Genomic DNA, 20,445 nt, shown 5'->3' with positions numbered 1-20,445 from the left:
ATGTGTTAGTTAATCTTATTCAACTGCAGTTTAGATAATTACAGTATACTATAGTTTACTTCCTAAGAAAGTCAGTGCTTATCATAGGAGCTGGTCAGAAATGTTTTGATGGATGTTTTGGGAATAGTTTAAAAGTTGTGAAATTCTCCTGTTTTGATATTGGAACTGCTTCTGTTTCTAAATTTGAATTTAGACTTAAAAACTTTAAAAGGCTGAAACGGAAACAAGTTCTATAAATGTCCACAAAATTGAAATAACTCTATACATAATTTTTGTCTCAATTATTAGCTTATAAACTTTTTCATCATTTCCACTCTTGATTCAAATGGACAACTTTTCCAGAGCTAAGAAACAACTTGTGAAATGACTTTGCACAAAGTGACTTTTGAAATTAAAAAAACACTTCTATTTAACTGGCTTCTCATGGCGGGGGCGGGGGGGGGGGGGCAACTTTTGCAGTTTATGCAGCCACACAGCAGCAGTACAAACATTTCTCTTTCTCTTGCATCTCCTTGGAAGTCTGGGAAGGAAAGAACAGCGCGGCGGCACCTATCATTTGTTCAGCTGAAGGATGGACCCAGGAATGTCCCTGACCTACACATGCATTGAGTAACCTCACCAGCTGGAAAGAAACATGCTGCCTGGGGGATAAGCAAGGGGTGAGGCACTTCCCTTACAGAGCAAAAGGGAGGAGAGGAAGACTTGTTAACTCCTTTGTCCCTACTCTGCTTTTACAGTACAACAATGTAACCCTAATTTCGCTCAGGATTAGGTCATAAATTCTAGGAAATTTTAAAATTTAGAAATAATTCAGTGCATTAAATATTTACATTCTGAAAAGTTTGAAATCAAAATGCATTCTGGAGAACTTCTCCCTTCTTAACATTTGGTTTCCAGTGAGAGGAAGGGATGTTCCTATCAGACAATCTGGCAAATTTTATCTAATTTTCTATGTTCTAAAACATGTAAAAAACTCAAGTAATGGCAATGCAAGTAATGATAAACTCAGCAATAGCACCACAGAAATTATGGATTTCGAACAATGATAGACTACTGAATGTGTAAAATATCACTTTGGCAGTCTCCTAACTGTATCGCACAATAATAAAAATGAAAATTAGAAAATGTTCCAGATGTCCCTTGGATTAATCCTGATGCTATGCACAGTACTGGCACTAAAGATTCTAGTTTAATCAAACCAAATATGATTCATAAAATAAAGAAATATTAACATTTGGTTTTCATACTAACAATTGCTGTTTTACTTTTTTCCTGTGATGTGTACTCCATGGACTACCTGCAGAGATAGATCTGTGAATATCATCAGAATCAGAAGAGAATGCTTTGAGATGAAGAAAAAATTCCATGTAGTCTGCTTCATTAACACAGTCTGAGGCATCATTAGGGAGTTTTGTTTTCTTACTTTCCCAGGAATACATTTAGCTAGGAATTCATAACATAAGTGAAAAATAAGATGATTTTCTTAACATCTGTAGAAATCTGGGAGAAGCAAGGGGTTCCTACCTGAATTCTCATTAATAGTTTTTTATGCTTACTAGGGTGTGTGATGGAACCACCTCTCCTTCCCACTGAGGATTGAATATCTGTCTCTTGACAACTATAATAGTAGCTTACAAGTCAAATTAACATTGGGATAGTATTGGAAGTGTTTCTAGCTTCTTTTAATGCTACTATCAGCTGGATGTAAGTAAGTGTAAGATCCACATGATCTGCAAATCCAGGATGCAAACAGCTGGGATAGTAAGATTATAAAGATAATACTTAATTAGAAGATTTCTACTATACCCTACATCTTGTTTTGCCTGCACAGCAGTTGTGAAAGGGATGATCAAACTTGTCATAATAACTAGAAAATATGCTAAAATTTTTCTGCCTCATTAGATACCCCTTGCAATTGCTTCCAGTGGGAAGAGAAGGAAGTGTTTTCTATGGACCTCTTTCCTTAGCAAAAAGCACTACCTCTTTTCTTTTGCAGGATGGGAAACAAGCATTCATCTACTCATTCAAACAGAACAGTTCTAGGTTAATGTAATAAATGATGTCTTTATTATCTGTGAATGAACATGATTCATCCACCTGTCAAAACTCATAAAACAAGTAATGCAAGGAAATTAAAGTGGTTCGTTTTGTGGAATACGGCTGTACTTTAGACAGCCATCTGTCCTCAGCCAGCTCTTGTGCAGTCTGCCATTGTAACTTAATTTTACCCAGAGGTTCATAAAACATCTGTTTTAATCACTCAGCTAATTTCACTTTTTTCTGTGACATTCCAGTCATCATGACATTTAAGACATCTCTATTCCAGATGAGCCCAATACTTCAAATGTTTTGCCATACAGGTAGTTGAAGACTATTGACAGAACGCAGTCTTGCAGAATGTCATTCCTTATTCCTTAAAATACCTCAGTGACATTTACATGAGTGTTAGGAAATTTGTGTTTTATGTCTTGAGGCTAATTTTTTTCATTCAGTTTGATGATGTGCTGGAATAATTTAACTATTTGTAGTGGGCTTCTTTTCTTACAATGCAAATTGAGTCATTTAACTCATCTGAATCAAACAGCTGGAGACCAGGGCTCCACATATACCCAGTGGAGTGAGATGAGCTTCCCCAGCATGTGCTTCACAGCAAGAACCTACAACTAACATTCAGCAGTCTGTCCTCAGATATGAACTTATGCTTATTTGCATACCTTTCGTTAAACGTTTTTAAGTTTGAGGGACACCAACACAACTTAGGACTTGTACCGGCTGTACAACCTTATGCTCCTCAACATTTTATCCAGAATCTCTTAGTAACTTTACATTTTCAGGAATTGGTGCCTAAATGTAAAGGAGTTCTTTCCATGAAGATATGTGAGTTTTGGATCTAGACACCTGTTCGGTTTTAGCATTTATTTAAACATCCTATTTCTCTGTCTATGAGTGTAAATATTCCAACTGTAAAATAAAATAAAAATAAAAGCTCCTCAAAACACTTTCTACCTAAATTGTGTTCATGGACTAGTTAAATAAGAAAATATATCCTGACTTCTCAAACATGCGTAATGGTTTCCACTGTTTGTTGTGAGTGCTACTAATATTTACCAAAACAGAAGTGTCCCAAAACATTTTGGAGAAGTTTTGACTACTTTTCATTCAAATAGAAGTGTGTCTAAAGCTAAAAGGCAAAGTACAAGCTGGAATTGCATATGGGTTGTGAATAATGGCATGTTAAATTTTATTAACATCAGCATTTCAAAAAAGCAACCACTACTCTTAAATAGTACTTTAAGTTTCCCAATTTATTGTTCATTTCTCCCTGAACAAACTCAAGCCACGTGAAAAAATAATTTTAGGTTTCTAAAATCAACTGCAAAGCGAATAAGCATCTAAGAAAAGCCTGCTTAGTTTATTTCCCCTTTTCATTTCTTTTATTTCTTTGATCTTCAAAAAATGATCATAATACCAAATTTCAATTACAATATTCTCTAAAGTATTTTTTAAAATGCTTCTTTAGGTGTTCTGTATTAACTAAGAAAATGACAAGCAACTTTGCGTGACTACATTCAGACAATGTACATATGTGTGCACTAAGCTATTACATTTTTGTTTCATTCAGATAAGTAATTTAATTGTATGAATGCATGAGTTATTGTGATGATGTCCATAGCACTCTGTGTGGAAACATGTTTTTATTTGTAGGAAAAAGGAGAAGCACTGAGAAAAGAATTATTTGAATTACAAAACTACTGTATTAGCACATTAATTTGTTTCTTCTTTCCCTCCTGAAAGTCATTATCTGAAGAATAAAAAATTATTTAGAAAAAAGGCAACTAACAAGAGAAAATTAGTGTTAGAAGCTGGGTGATTTAGTATAATTTGTGTGTTCACTCTTGGGTTTCATAAAAGAAACCCAATAGAGGTGTTCATTAATCTCTTCTTTAGAGGTCAAAACCAAGTCAAGAGTTGTTTTGTTATAGGTACTTGCCATAAAACTGACTGGCCCAAGCTGAAGTGGAATTTTTTCAAATGAAAAGTACCACATCTTTATATACCAAAGTCTTTTCTGACTTGAGCCTACACAAAAAAGTCAGAAATTAAATACAATTCACCTGAAAAACTTTTCCTATATGAGACAGATATTTTTTTGGTTTTACTTGCTGCATTTTGATGACCTATTACCTTTGTACCGAATTTGTCATAAACTTCCCCTGACTTTATTTGGAAGGTGATGGAAATCAAGCCTGATCCAATTCAGGAAGTCTGCTTACCTTGATTTTTAGTTAATAAAATGTTTTTTTTCTGTCATGCTGTCTTCCCCATACCTACTCCTCTGCTTGAATCAGCAGGTGCTTTATCAAGTTACAAGGACCTATTCTTTAATTCTGCCAGCAAGAGGGCTATCCCAAACAGGGATACACTAAATCTTGGCACAGTTATCAGTAGACACATGCTGAGCTTTTTAGTAAAAAGTAATTTAACTAAAAATGTATATTTAAAAATATTATTAAAATCGCCCCCTAGAAGTAAAGGAAGAAGAGGTTTTATAAAGGACTGATGACTTAAATATCTTATTTCAAAGATTTTCCAAACAGTCTTGAAGACTGACACTGTTTTTATTGCACTTTCCTACCTAACTTGTCATATTCCCCACTATCAGTTGGATACAAACCCATGCAGTTGACATTTATCTGTGTCTTCCCATTAGAACTGAGAGTAGGAGAGTTAAATGTCTGATATGTTTTATATAGCTCGCCATGACTGATATCAGAAAAGAACTATGTCAGCTGAATAAGGAAGAACAGGTATCCACGTATGAAAGGTTGAATTTCTCATTAAAAGATCAGGGAAATATTTTTTCCTCTGAGATAATATTTAGTGAATTATGCTTAACACGATTTTACGTTTACTCCATTCACTCCTTTTATTCTTTTTTAAAGTTACATGTGTTAACCAGAGGGAAAAGTAATTCTTTTCTTTCTTCCCAGACATTCATCTTCATTATTTTTGACAAATGTAAGTTGATCTTCTTAGATTTTTGAAATGTAACCATTTCTATCAGATTTGTGAATGATAACAAAGATTTATAGGGTTTCAGGTAACAGGCTGGAGCATCATGGAAGGGTAATAACAAGCATTAGTAGAAACAGTTATTTAAAGTAAGGATATATTAAGAAAATGTCAACATCATTAAGCAACTGATACCACAATTTCATTCAATATCTTGTTATAAAATATAGGAAACTTACCTTTTGAATCATGTATTTTACTATCTGTGAATTTTGAGAGTCTGTATTCACAGTTAGCATTCAGAATTTGTATCTTGTAAGAGCAAAAAATATTGTAGTGTTACAAAAATTGCCAGATAAAAATAAAAAGAAGATAGTATTTGATTCATAAACTTATCACTTACCTTCTCTGCTGATTGGGCCGTACCAAAAAAGATTGGAATAAAAGCTAACCAAATTATGCAGGTTGTGTACATAGTAAATCCAATGGGTTTTGCTTCATTGAAGGTCTCTGGAACCCCTCTTGTTTTAATAGCATAAACAGTGCATGTGACCATCAAGAGAATACTGTATCCAAGGGAACAAATGAGAGAAAGATCTGAAATGTCACATTTGAGAACTCCTCTGGCATTTTCTGGTTCAAGTGTCCTTTGCTCTCCATAGTCTACTATGATATGTGGTGGATCAATAGCAAACCAGATGAAGACTCCAATAAGCTGCATGGATATGAGGCTGAAAGTGATCACCAGCTGGGAAGCTGGGCTAATAAATTTGGGAGCTGTGACAGATTTTTTACCTTGTTCAAATATTCTGTGAATTCTGTTTGTTTTGGTAAGCAAGGCAGCATAGCTGAAACACATGCCAAGTCCTAAAAAGATCCTTCGAAATGAGCAGACTACTGTATCAGGTGTTGCAATCATTAAAAAAGTAATAGAGTAACAGAGAAAAATCCCAGTCAAGAGCACATAGCTGAGCTCCCGTCCAGATGCCCTGACGATAGGAGTGTCGTTGTACCGGACAAATGTCACAATTACAAAGGTGGTGGCAATTATTCCAAGAATAGCTATGAAGACAGGCACAATGGCCCAAGGAGAATGCCACTCCAGTTTGATTATAGGGATAAGCTGGCAATCTGTACGGTTGGCATTTGGTCTCTTATTAATAGGGCACAGTTCACAGTTGAATTCATCCACCTGGTAATGGTACCCTTCACAGCGTTCACAGTGCCAGCAGCAAGGCACTCCCTTTACGGTTTTCTTTCTTTCCCCAGGTTTACAGGGCAGGCTGCAGACAGATGCTGGATGAGTGTGTTCTCTATTAGCCCACTGCATGTCTTCTACCTGCGGGTATAAAAAATTAATGAGCCTTCTATTTTCCCCCATTTATAATATCCTAATCCTGGCCATAGCTTTGTCATAAATCACTACATGCTGACGGTACAAATACAGCTTGCCATAATAAGAAACCTGTTTCTTTCCTTTGTATTGACTTTATGAAAGTGTTAAATGATTGCATCCAATAAATCATTCGTGCCACAGGCTTGATGAGTGTCATTAGTTTCTATTTACCTCTTTACTGCTGACCAAATTGTCATTTGTAAAGATATTTATCGACTCTGGTATGGTTTAAAAGCAAAAAGCCCTGTATACAGGGCTTTTGAAAGCTAATTACATGCAAATATAAATACCAGTAGTTCTCAGACATTTAATTATAAAATAAGACTGTTTGAGTTTCAAATTATTTGCTGGTACAGTAAAGGGATAGATTAAAATCTCCATGCATCAACTCTGGCAGAAAAAAAGAGGACAGGAGAAAAGATCTGTGTATATGAGATCTAATACCATCTCTTCCAAGAACCTGGATATCTTACACTTTTTTATTTGCTAAGTTTTGAAATGCATCAGAGTGTTTTGTTTTCATTTCTAGAAGACAAAAATGCACATACACTGCTTCTGAATAACAATGATGGAAAAAGATGTCATTGCTACGTTTCAGTCCTCCTGATTTAAAATTTCCAAGAATATTTGTAGTACAAAATACATGAATACAATGCAGTCTTGTTTTGAAAATCCCAGATTTCTCCACAGTGGAATATCAGCAAAACAAAGCTTTTCATCCACTTATCTGTTCTTCCTGTATGCCCCCCCAAAATAAAATCTGAATCAGAAATTCATGCACTTAATGCAACTCCTGCTTAACATTATCACTCAGTCCCAGTTCTCCTTAAGTCACCCTGAGTAAAACTGTGTTCTGCAAGAGGTCACACTGATTAAACTAGAGCAGTCTGCAGAGCAAAGAAATACTTAGAGGCACCAGAATTGCTCTGTGTTGCTTCCACATCCCATCTTTTATTCCTCTGTGAGGTGGTAAGCACTCAAGGACAAGGGACTTCTCTTGTTCTTGCCTGTTAAGTACTTAGCACTTTAATTTGGACATTTTATTTATAAATGAAACAGCAATAACAAAACTTCACGTGTCAGGAATGTTTTCAGTTCCTTCTGGAGGAGGACAGAATGGGGACAGCCTATCAAGAGCGATAATTTTGGCCTTAGCAGTTTATTTTTCCAGCAAAATTTTCAACAGATTTAAGAGAAAATCACAGTGTAACATTCCCAGTCTCCTTTGCCTTCCTCAGAAAGGCAGAGCACCAGCATGTAGGGTGAATAAAAGAGAAACAAACTGCAGAGCTCTCTGTCCCCACTTCTGCACAGGGCAGGACTTCTCTGTTATTCACCACTCAGAGGGCCAAACAAGCAAGTGCACAGTAATAAGAAATATATTCATACAACCAGTTCTCTGAACAGCCACTTAAATCCCTGGAGTTGTTCAGTGGGGCTTGGATCAGTCCTGAACCTACAGAAGTTACTGAGACAAAACTGCATTTACATCTTGAAGGATTTTTATAATTACATGAAATACAGCATCTGGTGATTATTTAAAAGCAAATCATTTAAGTAATTAGCTTCCTAAAAACCATAAGAATCATCCAATTGTATGAAAAAGCCTTGGTAGAGCTCTAGCAGAGCACTTGACACTTTAAGAAAATATTCACCTCTGTTACAATCTCCTGGTTTTAATCACCAGAATTCACAAAGCCTGTGTAACCCCCAGTGTTTAATCTATGAGACAAGAGAGAAAACATGTTATGATGAAATCTGTGTGATAACAAAGACATATCCTCCTCCACAGTGTTGTTATGAAGATAAATACATCAAAGCTTGCGATTTAGTCAGATACTGCGATAATGAGGGCAATATGAGGCCATGGTCATTAATCCAGATCTGTGGATAAGTTTGAGACGACTCAAAAAAGAACAGTATTGCTTATTTGTCAAATCAGAGAACACAATACAGAATGATCAGGAGAATACACGACACCTGATCCAGCATAAAGTTAGCGTGGCATGGACAGGCAATATCTACTCTGGCAGAAAGCCTAAAAGGATAAATTTAAGGTGTCCATTTTTTTAACACATTTGAACTGGCAAAATGAGTTTATACCAGATCAGCATTTGACTCCATGAGGCTACAATGTTTCTTATCTGGGATTAAGTGCCCTAAAGCCACATTTACTGTATGAATCCCCAGCCTATATAGGTACAAAAAATTCATGTATATCTTTCAGAGTTTCTACCCATGAGCTGAGCAAAACATTTTCCTGTTATTCTACAAATATTCACAATTTCATATGCTTTCATTCTAACTGGTTTTAAAATAAAAACATGCCTAAACCTCTTCCTCAATGGCAATACTTTACAGTGTTTCAGGTTACACATCCCACTGGCAAGAACTGATAATAAATTCCTATCTCAGAAGGTCACTAATAAAGACTCATATTATGATTTTTGTTCTAGTAGATCTGACACATAAACCATGCAAGATATAATTCCGAGCATGGCAGCATAGGGTTATCAATGTTGGAAAACTCACTGGCTAAACAAACTTAACTCTTTTTTTTTTAATGAATTATGAATAAAAGCACAATTGGCTGTTAGTCCTGAAATGTTCCAAACCAGAATGAACTCTCAAAGCATAAAATAACTTTAAACTAAAGTAGAGACTATTCAAAATGAATGGCTGGTGTGCAGGTGAATTTTACAAAGTTTTCAAATTGTTTTACAAACTGTCTTGTCTGAATGTAGAGCTTTAGGCTGACCTACAATTCTGAAAAAGAATTTAATAAAGCATTTTATGAGCTCTTGCTCATGAGTTTTTTATTCTGTTTTCTAAGAAGAGAACAGAAGAAACATTGGTCATTATTTGCAATTAGAGATCCCCTTAAGAGTCATCTTTCCTCCACTGCCCTTCTCCCTTCATCCCGCTCCCAGGCCTTCCATCCTCAATGGTATCACTACTGACAAAAACAATGTCCTTACAGATTTTTGTGATAGTCATTTTGTCTTCTCTTGCCCAAAACATGCAGTGTGATTGGAAGTTCACTTACAGAGAACAATAGATGCATAGATAACAGGTCATTTAGCATTGAGGTGGTTTATAAAAAATCTAAGATAGCAGAGAGAATTAATTTAAATGGGATTTAAATGGGATCTAAGTGCCTTATCTGTTTAAGTGCTTTTGAAAATCCCAGTAGACTCCCATCTGCAGTTTCCAGCATCTAAATAACTGGGAAAATCTGCCCCAAAGTGATCCAGAAGTTCAAATGTTGTGAAACTAACTTCAAAGGAGCTTAACTGTAGGCACACATTTTAGACAAAATTCTCACAGAGGAATAAACCTGATAAAGAAGCCAAATGAAAGACAGGAAAGCAGTTTTCTTCAATATAAAAAAAAGGGAGAAAAGAATAAATTTGGCAGTTCTTCATCCCGTACTGATCAAGATATCTGTGCCTGCATCAGTCTCTACTGCTCAGGCTCTGCTAAGGCTGGATGAGTCTCAGATTATTAAGTAGCCTTAAGCAAACTTAGTTTCTAGGAGACTTATTTTGTCACTTTAATTTTTATGCGAGATTCGCTATCTGGTCTTTACTACAATGTGATATATGACACGGCAAAGTTCAGTATTAAATACATCTGAATTCATCATGTAGGTTAGATGGACTGGAATGGCCTAGATCTGTATCTATTATTAATAATAATTTAAACATGATTATTAATTTTATTTGAGAAGCTCCTCTGAATTTTGAAACTGAAGTGTTTGACTGATGTGCCATCATGGAGTATCTCACATTCCCCTAAGATGAGGTGCCAGTTTCTACTTTTCCAATACTTATTGGAGTGAAAACATCAGAAAGAGTATGACAGCATGTCTGTAAGATACATGCTCATTTTCTATGAAATGCACCACCATACAGAAGAAAATGGCTTCACTGCTATTTAAATAGACATAAAAATTATTCTATATGAGATATCTGCCTGATGGAGTCGCAATTTTCTTTAATTTGCAGTACTAAGATTCACAGTTCACTAAACCATTAAAACAGACCGAATGCCATTTCATACCAAAACTGAGTAAACACCTCTATCCTTCTTGAACATTACAAATACAATTTCCTCTAACATCTAATAATAAAGCTAAAAATTAACGAGGTGAGAACTGGTCTAAAACAAGATGAGATTTACATGTCACAGTACAAGAAGCGCATTCACATTTCTGGCACCTACGTTCCTCCGGCAATCAAGCAACTCATTCAACTAGCAATGCCCTCAGCAACCAAAGGAGGCTGATCAAAAATGCTGTTAATAGGTTGCTTATCATTTTTGAACCATTTGTGTATACAAGAACACTTTTTGTTTCATTCTTAATGATCATGGCAAAATTTATCACTTAGTCACATAATCCAGCAACCAGTGATAATATAAAGTGCCTGGACAGACTTCAGAGAGTATACATCAAGGACGTGGCTAGATAATATTTAGCTGTTTCAGATTATGTTATATCACTTGCAGGAAATTCCATTTTTAAAACCTTATCTCACAGCTAGGTATTTATTCAAAAATTATCAAAAATTTGTGTTTAAGGATAATATTGCAATGAATAGAATTATACAAGATCAGGACAGAAGAAACCATACTTTAGCGGTGCCTTTTGTAATGCAAGTAGTGCATTCAAACAGAATTATATCAGCGGGCTAATGGTTTTATTTTGTAGTCAGGTAGACAAGCCCTTCAGAAGCACCAAGGCTGTCACATATAACTTCATATGGCTTTTAATATGTATTCAGATCCTGAGTTATGAAAATGATAAAGAATTAAAATTTCACCTGCACCTGTTACTAAGCATTATACTTATTTTTGTCTCAAATTGCTGGAAATATTTCTTTTCTGAGAAAAAGGTTCATCAGTGGAGCATAGCAAGTGAATGAATTAAGGTAATTTAGTCTAATATTTAGCTTTTTAAATTGTATAATGCATCTATTCTTACAGTAAAAATTCTAATCTCTAATGTACTTTGTCCAAGAAAGTAATCTGAATCATAACACACCAAAATTAAACTGAAACTGGTTCAACTAAAGTGAATTCATTATGAGCCTAAATATAATGACTATTGGATTCCCTCTGCCAACCTGATTTTATCCCTCTAGAGAAAAGCTGGGTACTTACAGGCTAAACTTACAAACACTTAAGAAGTAATGTGCAGAAGGGAAGAAATAAGTCACGGACAAAGAATATTTTGGAGTGAAAATTGTTGGAAATTAAAAAAAAATAGGTAGAACAAATCTAGATTGTCAATGGCAGTGTCAAAACACTATCATTACTGAATTTGCCATAACTGCTGAGAAATATTAACTCTACCAGATACGTGTGGATGTTTCTTACCAACTCAGATGTCATTTTCTGGAATTTTAGGTATAGACATTCCTAGAGGTTTGCAAGGAATATGGGGTCCTATCTTTGGTTTTACCACATGCCAGCTGAAAAATAATCCAGTCAAAAATCAGGTACATTTGAAGAGGAGTTTAAGAAACTTAATTAAATGCAATGGTCATTAAAGCACGAGTCTGGAACACTGCATGGAAAATCACTGTCCCCTTTTTCTCTAGGAACAGAAGCACAAGCTGTTGTTAGATCCCAGATGGAAGCTAGTTCTCCTACCTATTAATCCACCTGCCCAAAATGCCTCCTAGGCATGCTGTTTACCACCTGTATCTCACAGCTTCACTAGAGGAAGAATAAGGACAGTTATATTTACCGTAATTTACATTTGAATATATATTTATGTGCATATGTATATGTGTGTATATTTATGCATGTATGATTTAAAATGTTCTTGACCACAGAAAGGAAGGCAATATTTCTATTATTTGAGAAGAGAGGTACAGAATGGTTAACCAGTTTTACTCTCTAGTGTCATTTGCTTAGAGTTAGCCTATATGGCTCTGATATAATCTGACTTTCTCAGTGACCTTGGGCAAATTATTTACCCTGCTTGAACCTCAACTTTACGCTTGGCTGGAGGGAAGCTGTCATGCACCCAAGAACTGTGGAGACATTTAAGTAAGTTTAAAATGTGGGTAAAAATGTTAAGTCGGGATTTGGGGGGGCGAGGGGGTTGGATCTCAGTGATACCATCTACTAAACTGATCTCCATCTCTCAGGTCTGGAAGATCATTTGCCTAGCTGGTATAACTGAATAAACTGGTGAATGATTTTGTTGTTCTTGCTAAATGTTCAGCTAGAACTTAAAGGGGAGATTGATTACAATTGTCACAACTTGGCAGATTCCAGTTCTTTATTGCATTTTAAAGAAACTTCCCGAGATCCCTAATGCTGGTCTGTCTGGACAATGGTCTTGTGTGTGTGCAAGTATTTATGTTTTAGAAAGTTTGATTAAAAATTTTACATGTCAAATTGAGCAATATTTTTTAAAGAATACACACCAGAAACACTATATCAATTCTGTGCTTCCTCTGCATGTCAAAAATCATCTCCACTTTCCTGGAACTACAATATCACCAGTCTTTGGAATTACTAAAGCTAATGGAATGTTTTTTAATGTTCTGGCTATATTAAGAAGTGGTTTTCAGCTACAGGGAAAAAAAAAAAAAAAAGTAAGTTGAGGATGGTATGTGGGGGTAAATATAAACACAAAAAAGTGATGTAACAGATATAAAGTTTCTTATGCTCATAAACACAGAAGGTTAAATACTGGCCTTGCTTTCTCGACAGGAGTATTTTATTTAGTGGCCTGAGGCTGTAATTTTACCACAAGATGCCAGCCTCACTAGTTAAGTCATATAATTCATGCTTGCTGAATACTTGTATAGTGGAGCATACTGTGTAAATCTTAAACAAGGAATATCACTATATCATAATCTATAGAGAACATCAATTAGTTCTATACAGACTTTAAATCCCAGCCTTAAAGCTAGCCTCTGAATAATTTGGGACCTGATTATGTTTAGATTACATTTTTCTATACTGTGGTTTGGTTCACACTTATGACTTCCAGAAGTACTGACCCTACCACACTCTTAGTTTAAAGGTAGGAGGTGGCATTTCCTGGGAGGACCTGTGGAGTTTGAATATATTCCCTACTTTGATTTGCCAGATACAAGATTTGTTAATATGCATAGAATATCTGGAAAACCACATTTTATTCTCAGATGCCTGGGGAGCACCCTGGCACAAAGTGCAGGGATTAGCAGGTCATCAGCAAACAGCTACTGTTATTGCACTGGATAAGCAGTGAATGGTATTTTACCACAATCTAGCAGGCTCTTCTCTTCAATGTAAGCTAGTTTTTTCTTTCTTTCTTTGATCTGTGCATCATTATTATTATTAAGGTACCTGTTGCTGGAGATAGGCTGTTTGTTTTCAAATGAGAGCAAGAAAATCCAACTATTTCCTTAATAGTATTTTGTCACAGAAAAATTCTATTCAAGATGATATCAAGAGACTTCAGATTTTTTGGAAGCGCTATGTTGAAAATATATGATAACTATGAATAGATCAGACTGCAAATGAGCTTTCCAAAGTTATTCTTTATGCAGACCTTTTTCGTATACACAATTTCTATTGCATATCATTACCCAGAATTCCTCATATGACTTGCAAGAATTTGATATGTATTTACAGAGATTTTAATGATCATTTTGGTGTCCTACAGCTATATAACTTATGATGCACACACGGGGATTGAAGTTATAATGTGCTACTAAAAGCAAACTGTGCCATAATTTTACTTATAATTAAACTTGTTAAAACCCCTCCGCTCCAAAAGCACATGCCAGAATTGGATATTTCTTTATGAAAATGTTACTTTGTGAGAAAACCATCCTTCCTTCCTTTTTGTCAAGTGATACATTTTGACCAACTCTAGTACTAAGTCCATAAGGGGTCAGTACTTGTACCACAAGGCTTGGACAAAAAATTTTTCTCTCTGCAGTTGATCATGCAGAAATAGCTTGTAAGAAAACATCACAACATCTAGTTCTTTGAGAAAAGAAAGAAAGTCCAATTCTGGCAAATTGTTCCTTACTGTCTTTTTCCCTGTGCTTGGGGAAACTTCACAGTTCTGCTTTAGGTCTGTGTCATCACTAGTTTAATAGCCCAGTTGCTTCTGGATGAAGCTTTTAATACCCATAACAAGCGTGCTCCCTCCCAAACCTATTGCTCTGATTTGCTGCTACATATGTTTGAATCCAGCCTGCCCCAAGTCCTCCTGAGCTATTAAATTTCCCTCCATCTGTGTCAGATGCCTTTCATTCGCAGTGGTGGTCAGTTCTCTCCCACTTTGCAGCTCAGAGTAAACAGCAGGAAGACAAGGTGTTAGCACAAATACTATATGACTTAAAAGGAATCTTACATGGATTTATTTTTTCTTTAATTTTAAGTCACTGGCTAATTCACTTAAAACTACTTGAACAAATCCCATCTTTTCATTCAGAAATGGTCACTACGATATATGTTTTCAATCATTCTGTCTGTTTAAAGGAGAGCTTGTCTACCAAAACAGGAAGCTTAGAAATTCTGTCCCCAAACACTTTCACAAGGGCCCACTTGATAGATACATGACTCAAAAATGAGGCATTATGTATTGGGCTAGAACCTCAGCAGGTTTAGATCAGTCCACTGACTTCAGAAAAGTTATGCTGAAAATGGCAAGACTCATGTATATATTTAATGTTACCTATGGAGATGACCTGTCAACTTATTATCTTTAATATTTTATTACTTTAAACCAGAAATTAGCCAACGAGAAAAAAAATTATGAAAAAAGATATTGACAAGTTAGTTTTATTTTTAATCCTGCCCCATTATTTTTAAATGGCTTAATCTATTTCCTAGTTCTTGATCAGTGGAAAAGATGTGGATAAGAAATTGATGAATGAATGTCTCAAAATGCCAACCTGTCCAATCTTTTCTGCAAAATAATATCAATAATAATAACATAAATAATATAGTCTCTTTTTTCCCACAGTTCTCACAGGCCAAGACCCCAAGTGTATTAAGGCCTGTAAAAGTTTGCAAGAAAAAATGATTGTCTTAAGCCTAAAAAATTTACAATCAAAACATAATATAAAGGACATCAGAATATCAGCAGAACAGATAACAGCAGAAAAGTACATCCTAAAAAAAGTAAGGCAACACTGATCAACATAATAGTTAGGAGTCATAGCATATATCCAAACAGACTTAAGCTTTTTGATGCTATCCTAGCAAAAAGGATTTTAAGGAGGGAAATGAAAGAAGAGAGAAGGACAATTTTGCAGGTAATCATCTATCCAAGCGATAGTGGCAGCAGGACAGAAAGCACAACGGTAATGACTTCAGCACCAACCACTCTCAGAATAATAAAAAACAGAGCTGAAGGATCATGTGGTCCCACAACACTTAACCTTTCAGCAGTGGTGCAGCAAAGTGAAGCACTTGAAATTTTGAGCGAAGTTGCCCTCACTTCAGCAGCCCTATACCATAATTGACTGTAACAGAGGAACACAAAAGCTTGGATAAAATGTAGGGATCAAGTTTATTTCCCTATCTCAAGAGAAGAGTCACTATACTTAAACCATTACTGACATGTTTGTCTAACCTGTTTTTAGAAAAAAGGGTAGTTAATGTATATAGGGCATTCCACCCTGAAGCATGGGAAAATCCTAAACACTGAGATGTAGATTTTGACATTACTTTAAGGTAGATTCCCCTACAGTAATCAGATCCTTCCAGTGAAAAGTCAGATCTTTCTACTATAATCATTTTCTAATTTTCAACACTTCATAAGCAAAGGAAATCACACTGGCCCATTACATATAGTTGCAGCCAGGTGACAAAATAACACATAGAAAGTCTGAAAGTCTGAACTATTTCAGAACTGACAGAAAAGAGACTGTGTTTTAAACTGGAATTTATTGCAGCAGGGGGATGAGCTCTCTGCCATGTCTATGCTGCTGCTTAGAATGAAGAGTCAGTAATTAAACTGAAAACTCCACAGACAGGCTTAGTGATCTGGCAAGCACAAAAACAAGCATGTGGAACAAGTTTAAGCTAGAGAAAATACTGTAGAGCACATTTACTTATGAAAAATAAAACCCTTGTTGCTAAGGAAAAAAAAAGATGAACACAATCAAAAGGAGAGTACTTCAGAAGGTCAGAGGTTTTTGTATGGACTGAGCATAGCAAAATTTCAGGGTACTTAAAGAACCGACTGAGGAGAGAGAAAGCCATTGAGACTTCATGGAGAATGGGTAAGGTATGGAAAAAATGTAAATGGTAAACATAGTGCTTTTGTTCAGAAAAGAGGGGAAAAGAAGCAGCCAGGGAATTATCAACCAGTTGGCTTAATCAGTTGGCCTCAATTCCCGGAAAAAATCCTGAAACAAATAAACAAACACATTTTAAACATACAGGAAAAAACAAACAAGACAAGTAACAGCCAACGGGGAACTGTCAACAATGAGTTGTCAAGTTTCCTTCTGTGAGAGGGTAACAGGCACTGTGGATGAGAGAGAAGCAGTTATGTGTCATTTATCTTAACATTAGAAAGATTTCTGACACCTTTTCAAATTGCACTCTCACTCATAAGCAACCTATTGAAACAGATGTAGCCCCTAAAGGCTGTGTGCAAATTCTATCAAAAAACTGGAGGAAGAGAAAACATGTCACTAGGACACTGTCAGGATGGAAGGGGGTACAGGGCGGAACCTGGAAAGGGTCTATTCTTGGTCTGCTATTATTCAATACTTATAACTGTTCAACAGAGCTTGGATTTTAGAATAGGTTGTATAGTGATCAAATTTGGGCAATAACACTGACCTGGAAAAGGCTGAAGCTATGCTGAAGGACAGGATACGTTTTCAAAATGATCCTATCTAACCACAGACAGTCTGAAAAAAGGAGCATGCAGGTTAACAGGGGCAACTGTGATTTATAAATTTAAGTAGCACAATATGTGACAGGAAGTACAGAGAGATAGAAGCTTTTCACAGAAAAAGATCTCATAATATGTTGAACCAGCAACGTCATGCTGTTACAAAAAGGGCAAATGCCACCCTGAGAAACACAGATAAAATAATCTTTCCCCTCTACTCTGCACTTGTGAATACATGAAATGATGTTTCTCCTCTACTCTGCATTGGTGAGACTTCAGCCAGAGTGCTTTGTGCAGGCAGGATCGTTGGGAAGGCCGGATCCTCTCTGAGGAAGGGAATCAAATGGGGACTCCAGAGGAAATCAGTGAGGATCAGAAGCATGCCTAGAATACATGATCTATGAGAAAAAAATTGAACAAAATGAGGTTTTACAGCCTAGAGAAATAACACAGCATGGGGGGTAAAACAGCAGTCCTAGAATACATAAGGAAGGGATGTGCTCAGTATAAGCAGTGAATAAAATAAGAAGTAATGCACTTAAATTACAACAATGAGGATTAAAGTCAGATATTAAGAAACATTTTAAAGTCATAATGGTAGTTAAAAACTGGAGAAAAATGCCTGCAGAGACTGTAAAGTCTTCATCCTTGGAGGGAAATAAGTATAGAAGATATCACCTTTATGCAAGACCTGGATGGTCTCTTGAGCTTTTAGCTCACCCCTTTTAGCTGTCTGCTTCTACAAAACTATAGAGCAGATTTCAAGTGCTATATATTTTGAGCACAAATAGAAAATTAAGAACATAGCTGAGCCACATAAATGAAGCAATTGTGATGCATTCTTATGACAGCTAAAGGTCTTTAGACTTTGTATTTTGTGACTCTACAGAATACCTATTCAAGAAGTCAATGTTTGCTATATATAAAGATTAAGTAATAGGAGATGTTGATGATCATACTTTTCCTAATTCTTGGCTAATTAATGATGCTTTTTAAATATTGTTAAAAGTAGAGTTGCTGTCTCCATTTTTGTTACAGGAAAAATTCATCTCAGAGAGAGAAAAGAAGGAAAGGGAAAGAAGGTAGAGAAAGAAGATCCAAGGAAAGGAAATCACCATTTTCATAGTAATAATCTGTCTTGCATATGAATGGAAAGGAATATAATTCAATTTGAGAAATATTAAGGAGGTCTGCTGTAAAATACTCCAGTCTGGAGTCCTATATGTCAATGGAAAGCTCTCCAAGGATGTATACAGAAGCTGTCTTTACCTACTAATGTATAGCACAGTCAAGGAGCTGAAGCAATAGAAAATCCTAAATAAAGTAACTCGGCTATGCAGAATCTTGCATCCACTCGGAAAACCCAGTGTGTAGGAACTCAGTTGTTTGTGTCTCTTTTGGCCTTTGCTCAAGAACTGAGTATATAGGGAAATCTATCCTTGCTAGAGTTACTAGTAAATCAAACAAAACAAACTAACAACAGTCAAAAAACTTAAGAAATTATGTCTGAAGGAGATCTCCAGAGCCCTCTCCTGGCCCCAAATTACAATCAACTATGTCAAAACCAGTTTGTATAACTCACATATTCCTAACCAGCCCTTAGTGCTGGAGATTCCCTAGCCTCCCTTGGTAATGCAGTCCAGTGCTTAATTATTCTCATCATTAGAGTTTTCCAGCATGTCTACATTAAATCTCTCTTACTGTAATTTAAATCCATTAGTTCTCATAACAGCCAAATTAACTATGACTAACAGTTTGTTCTTTTTCTGAATAACCTTTTCTATATTGAAAGAGATTAGCATAACTCTTCTCAGTTCAGTCTTCTCCAGACTAAACAACCCTAGTTTGCTCAGCCTTTCCCCGCAGGCGTACTTTTAGATGGCTGATTACTCTCATTCCTTGCATCTGGAGTCTCTCCAGCTACTCTATTTTTCTCAGTGAGGTCACAGTTCTGCTAAAGAGGCCTTAGCCCTGGAAAAGGAAGCAGATGGATTACATCACAGGTCAAGGAGGTCATTGCAGCAATGGCTTCAGGCAATGCAAATCTCAGTTAACAATTCCAAAGTCATTGCTCATCTTCAGGCTTCTACTTTCCCCAAACGGGTTTTCGATTCATGGAGTGCTACTTAGTGTTACTGAAATCCTTACTGCAATCCACCCTATGTCCCAGCCATCTCCAGTGCAGTCTGTTCTCCCACTCTCCACTAAAGTTTACTCTGAGCTGAAGATCCAAGGAGATTAGCTATATATTTTTCACAGCCATATCACTATGAACTGCTAAAGATAGCGATATCATTTTGGAAATGGGCAAAATAATTCACTTCCTGTCTTTTAATAACTAAAAAAAATGTTTGAGTATTTATCAGTATGAACATGTGGATAAATGGATAAATATTAGATGATTATCCTAAAGCAATGAAATTAATTAATACTGTTGCATGATGAAGGAAAATTGCAGGAAACCAAACAGAAAAAGTAATCATGTAGTAACATACTGCTAACTGCTCATGATTCTCTCTCACCATGTCATTACCACTCAATGTCTCATTTTCTTTTCCATTTAATAATTTTTAATGTAGTAGTAGCCTTACATCATGTATCACAAATGCACAATAATTAAATGCCATTTAATATGCTATTTTTGCTTTTAGGAAGGAATATTTTGCTTCTAGATTTAAAGGGCAGCTCAGTCTTCCAATTACAATGCATATATAAATTTCTGTACAGAGGAGGAGAAAGATGGAAGGGACTGGGGAAGAAATATGCCAATACTCCATATTTCACATTAGTATATCACACAGCAATTCACTGTAGACTTGCGGCCAACCATGCATAATCCCAACTACCTACTATATGCAATAGGTGATGATCTATGCTAAAAGTCACAGCATTCACAGGTACCAGAGAGCAGCTAACCCTTCTCTGAAGTTGTATATATGAATGCAAATCTGCCCAGGAATACATATAAAAGGCATCCTGATTTTTCACTATTCTTTCATTGCACACTTGTTTTTATTGTGAAAGAGAAAAAAGTTATTTTAAACCAAAAGTAATTCATTTTATTTTTCATGCATGCCAAGGTCTCCCTTCTGTTTCTGGAGATAAACAAGAATACTGGATGGTCCTTTTGGCTATGACTATTTAAAGAGTATTTCATTCTAATTGT

The 20,445-nt window shown here is 35.9% G+C and overlaps 1 protein-coding gene across 6 annotated transcripts in view; it reads right to left on the bottom strand.

Moving 5' to 3' along the window:
* GRM8 (glutamate metabotropic receptor 8) overlaps nucleotides 1-20,445 on the bottom strand; it is a 348,208-nt gene that overhangs the window by 40,358 nt on the left and 287,405 nt on the right. For all 6 annotated transcript variants that reach the window (XM_064506654.1, XM_026113069.2, XM_026113070.2 and 3 more), the window contains one exon: nucleotides 5,417-6,352. In XM_064506654.1, coding sequence (XP_064362724.1) covers nucleotides 5,417-6,352 — 936 coding nt within the window. The remainder of the gene's footprint in view (nucleotides 1-5,416; nucleotides 6,353-20,445) is intronic.

The sequence above is a fragment of the Dromaius novaehollandiae genome, chromosome 1, assembly GCF_036370855.1.
Source record: "Dromaius novaehollandiae isolate bDroNov1 chromosome 1, bDroNov1.hap1, whole genome shotgun sequence".
NCBI lineage: Eukaryota > Metazoa > Chordata > Aves > Casuariiformes > Dromaiidae > Dromaius > Dromaius novaehollandiae.
This window is presented reverse-complemented; position numbering and strand designations above follow the sequence as displayed.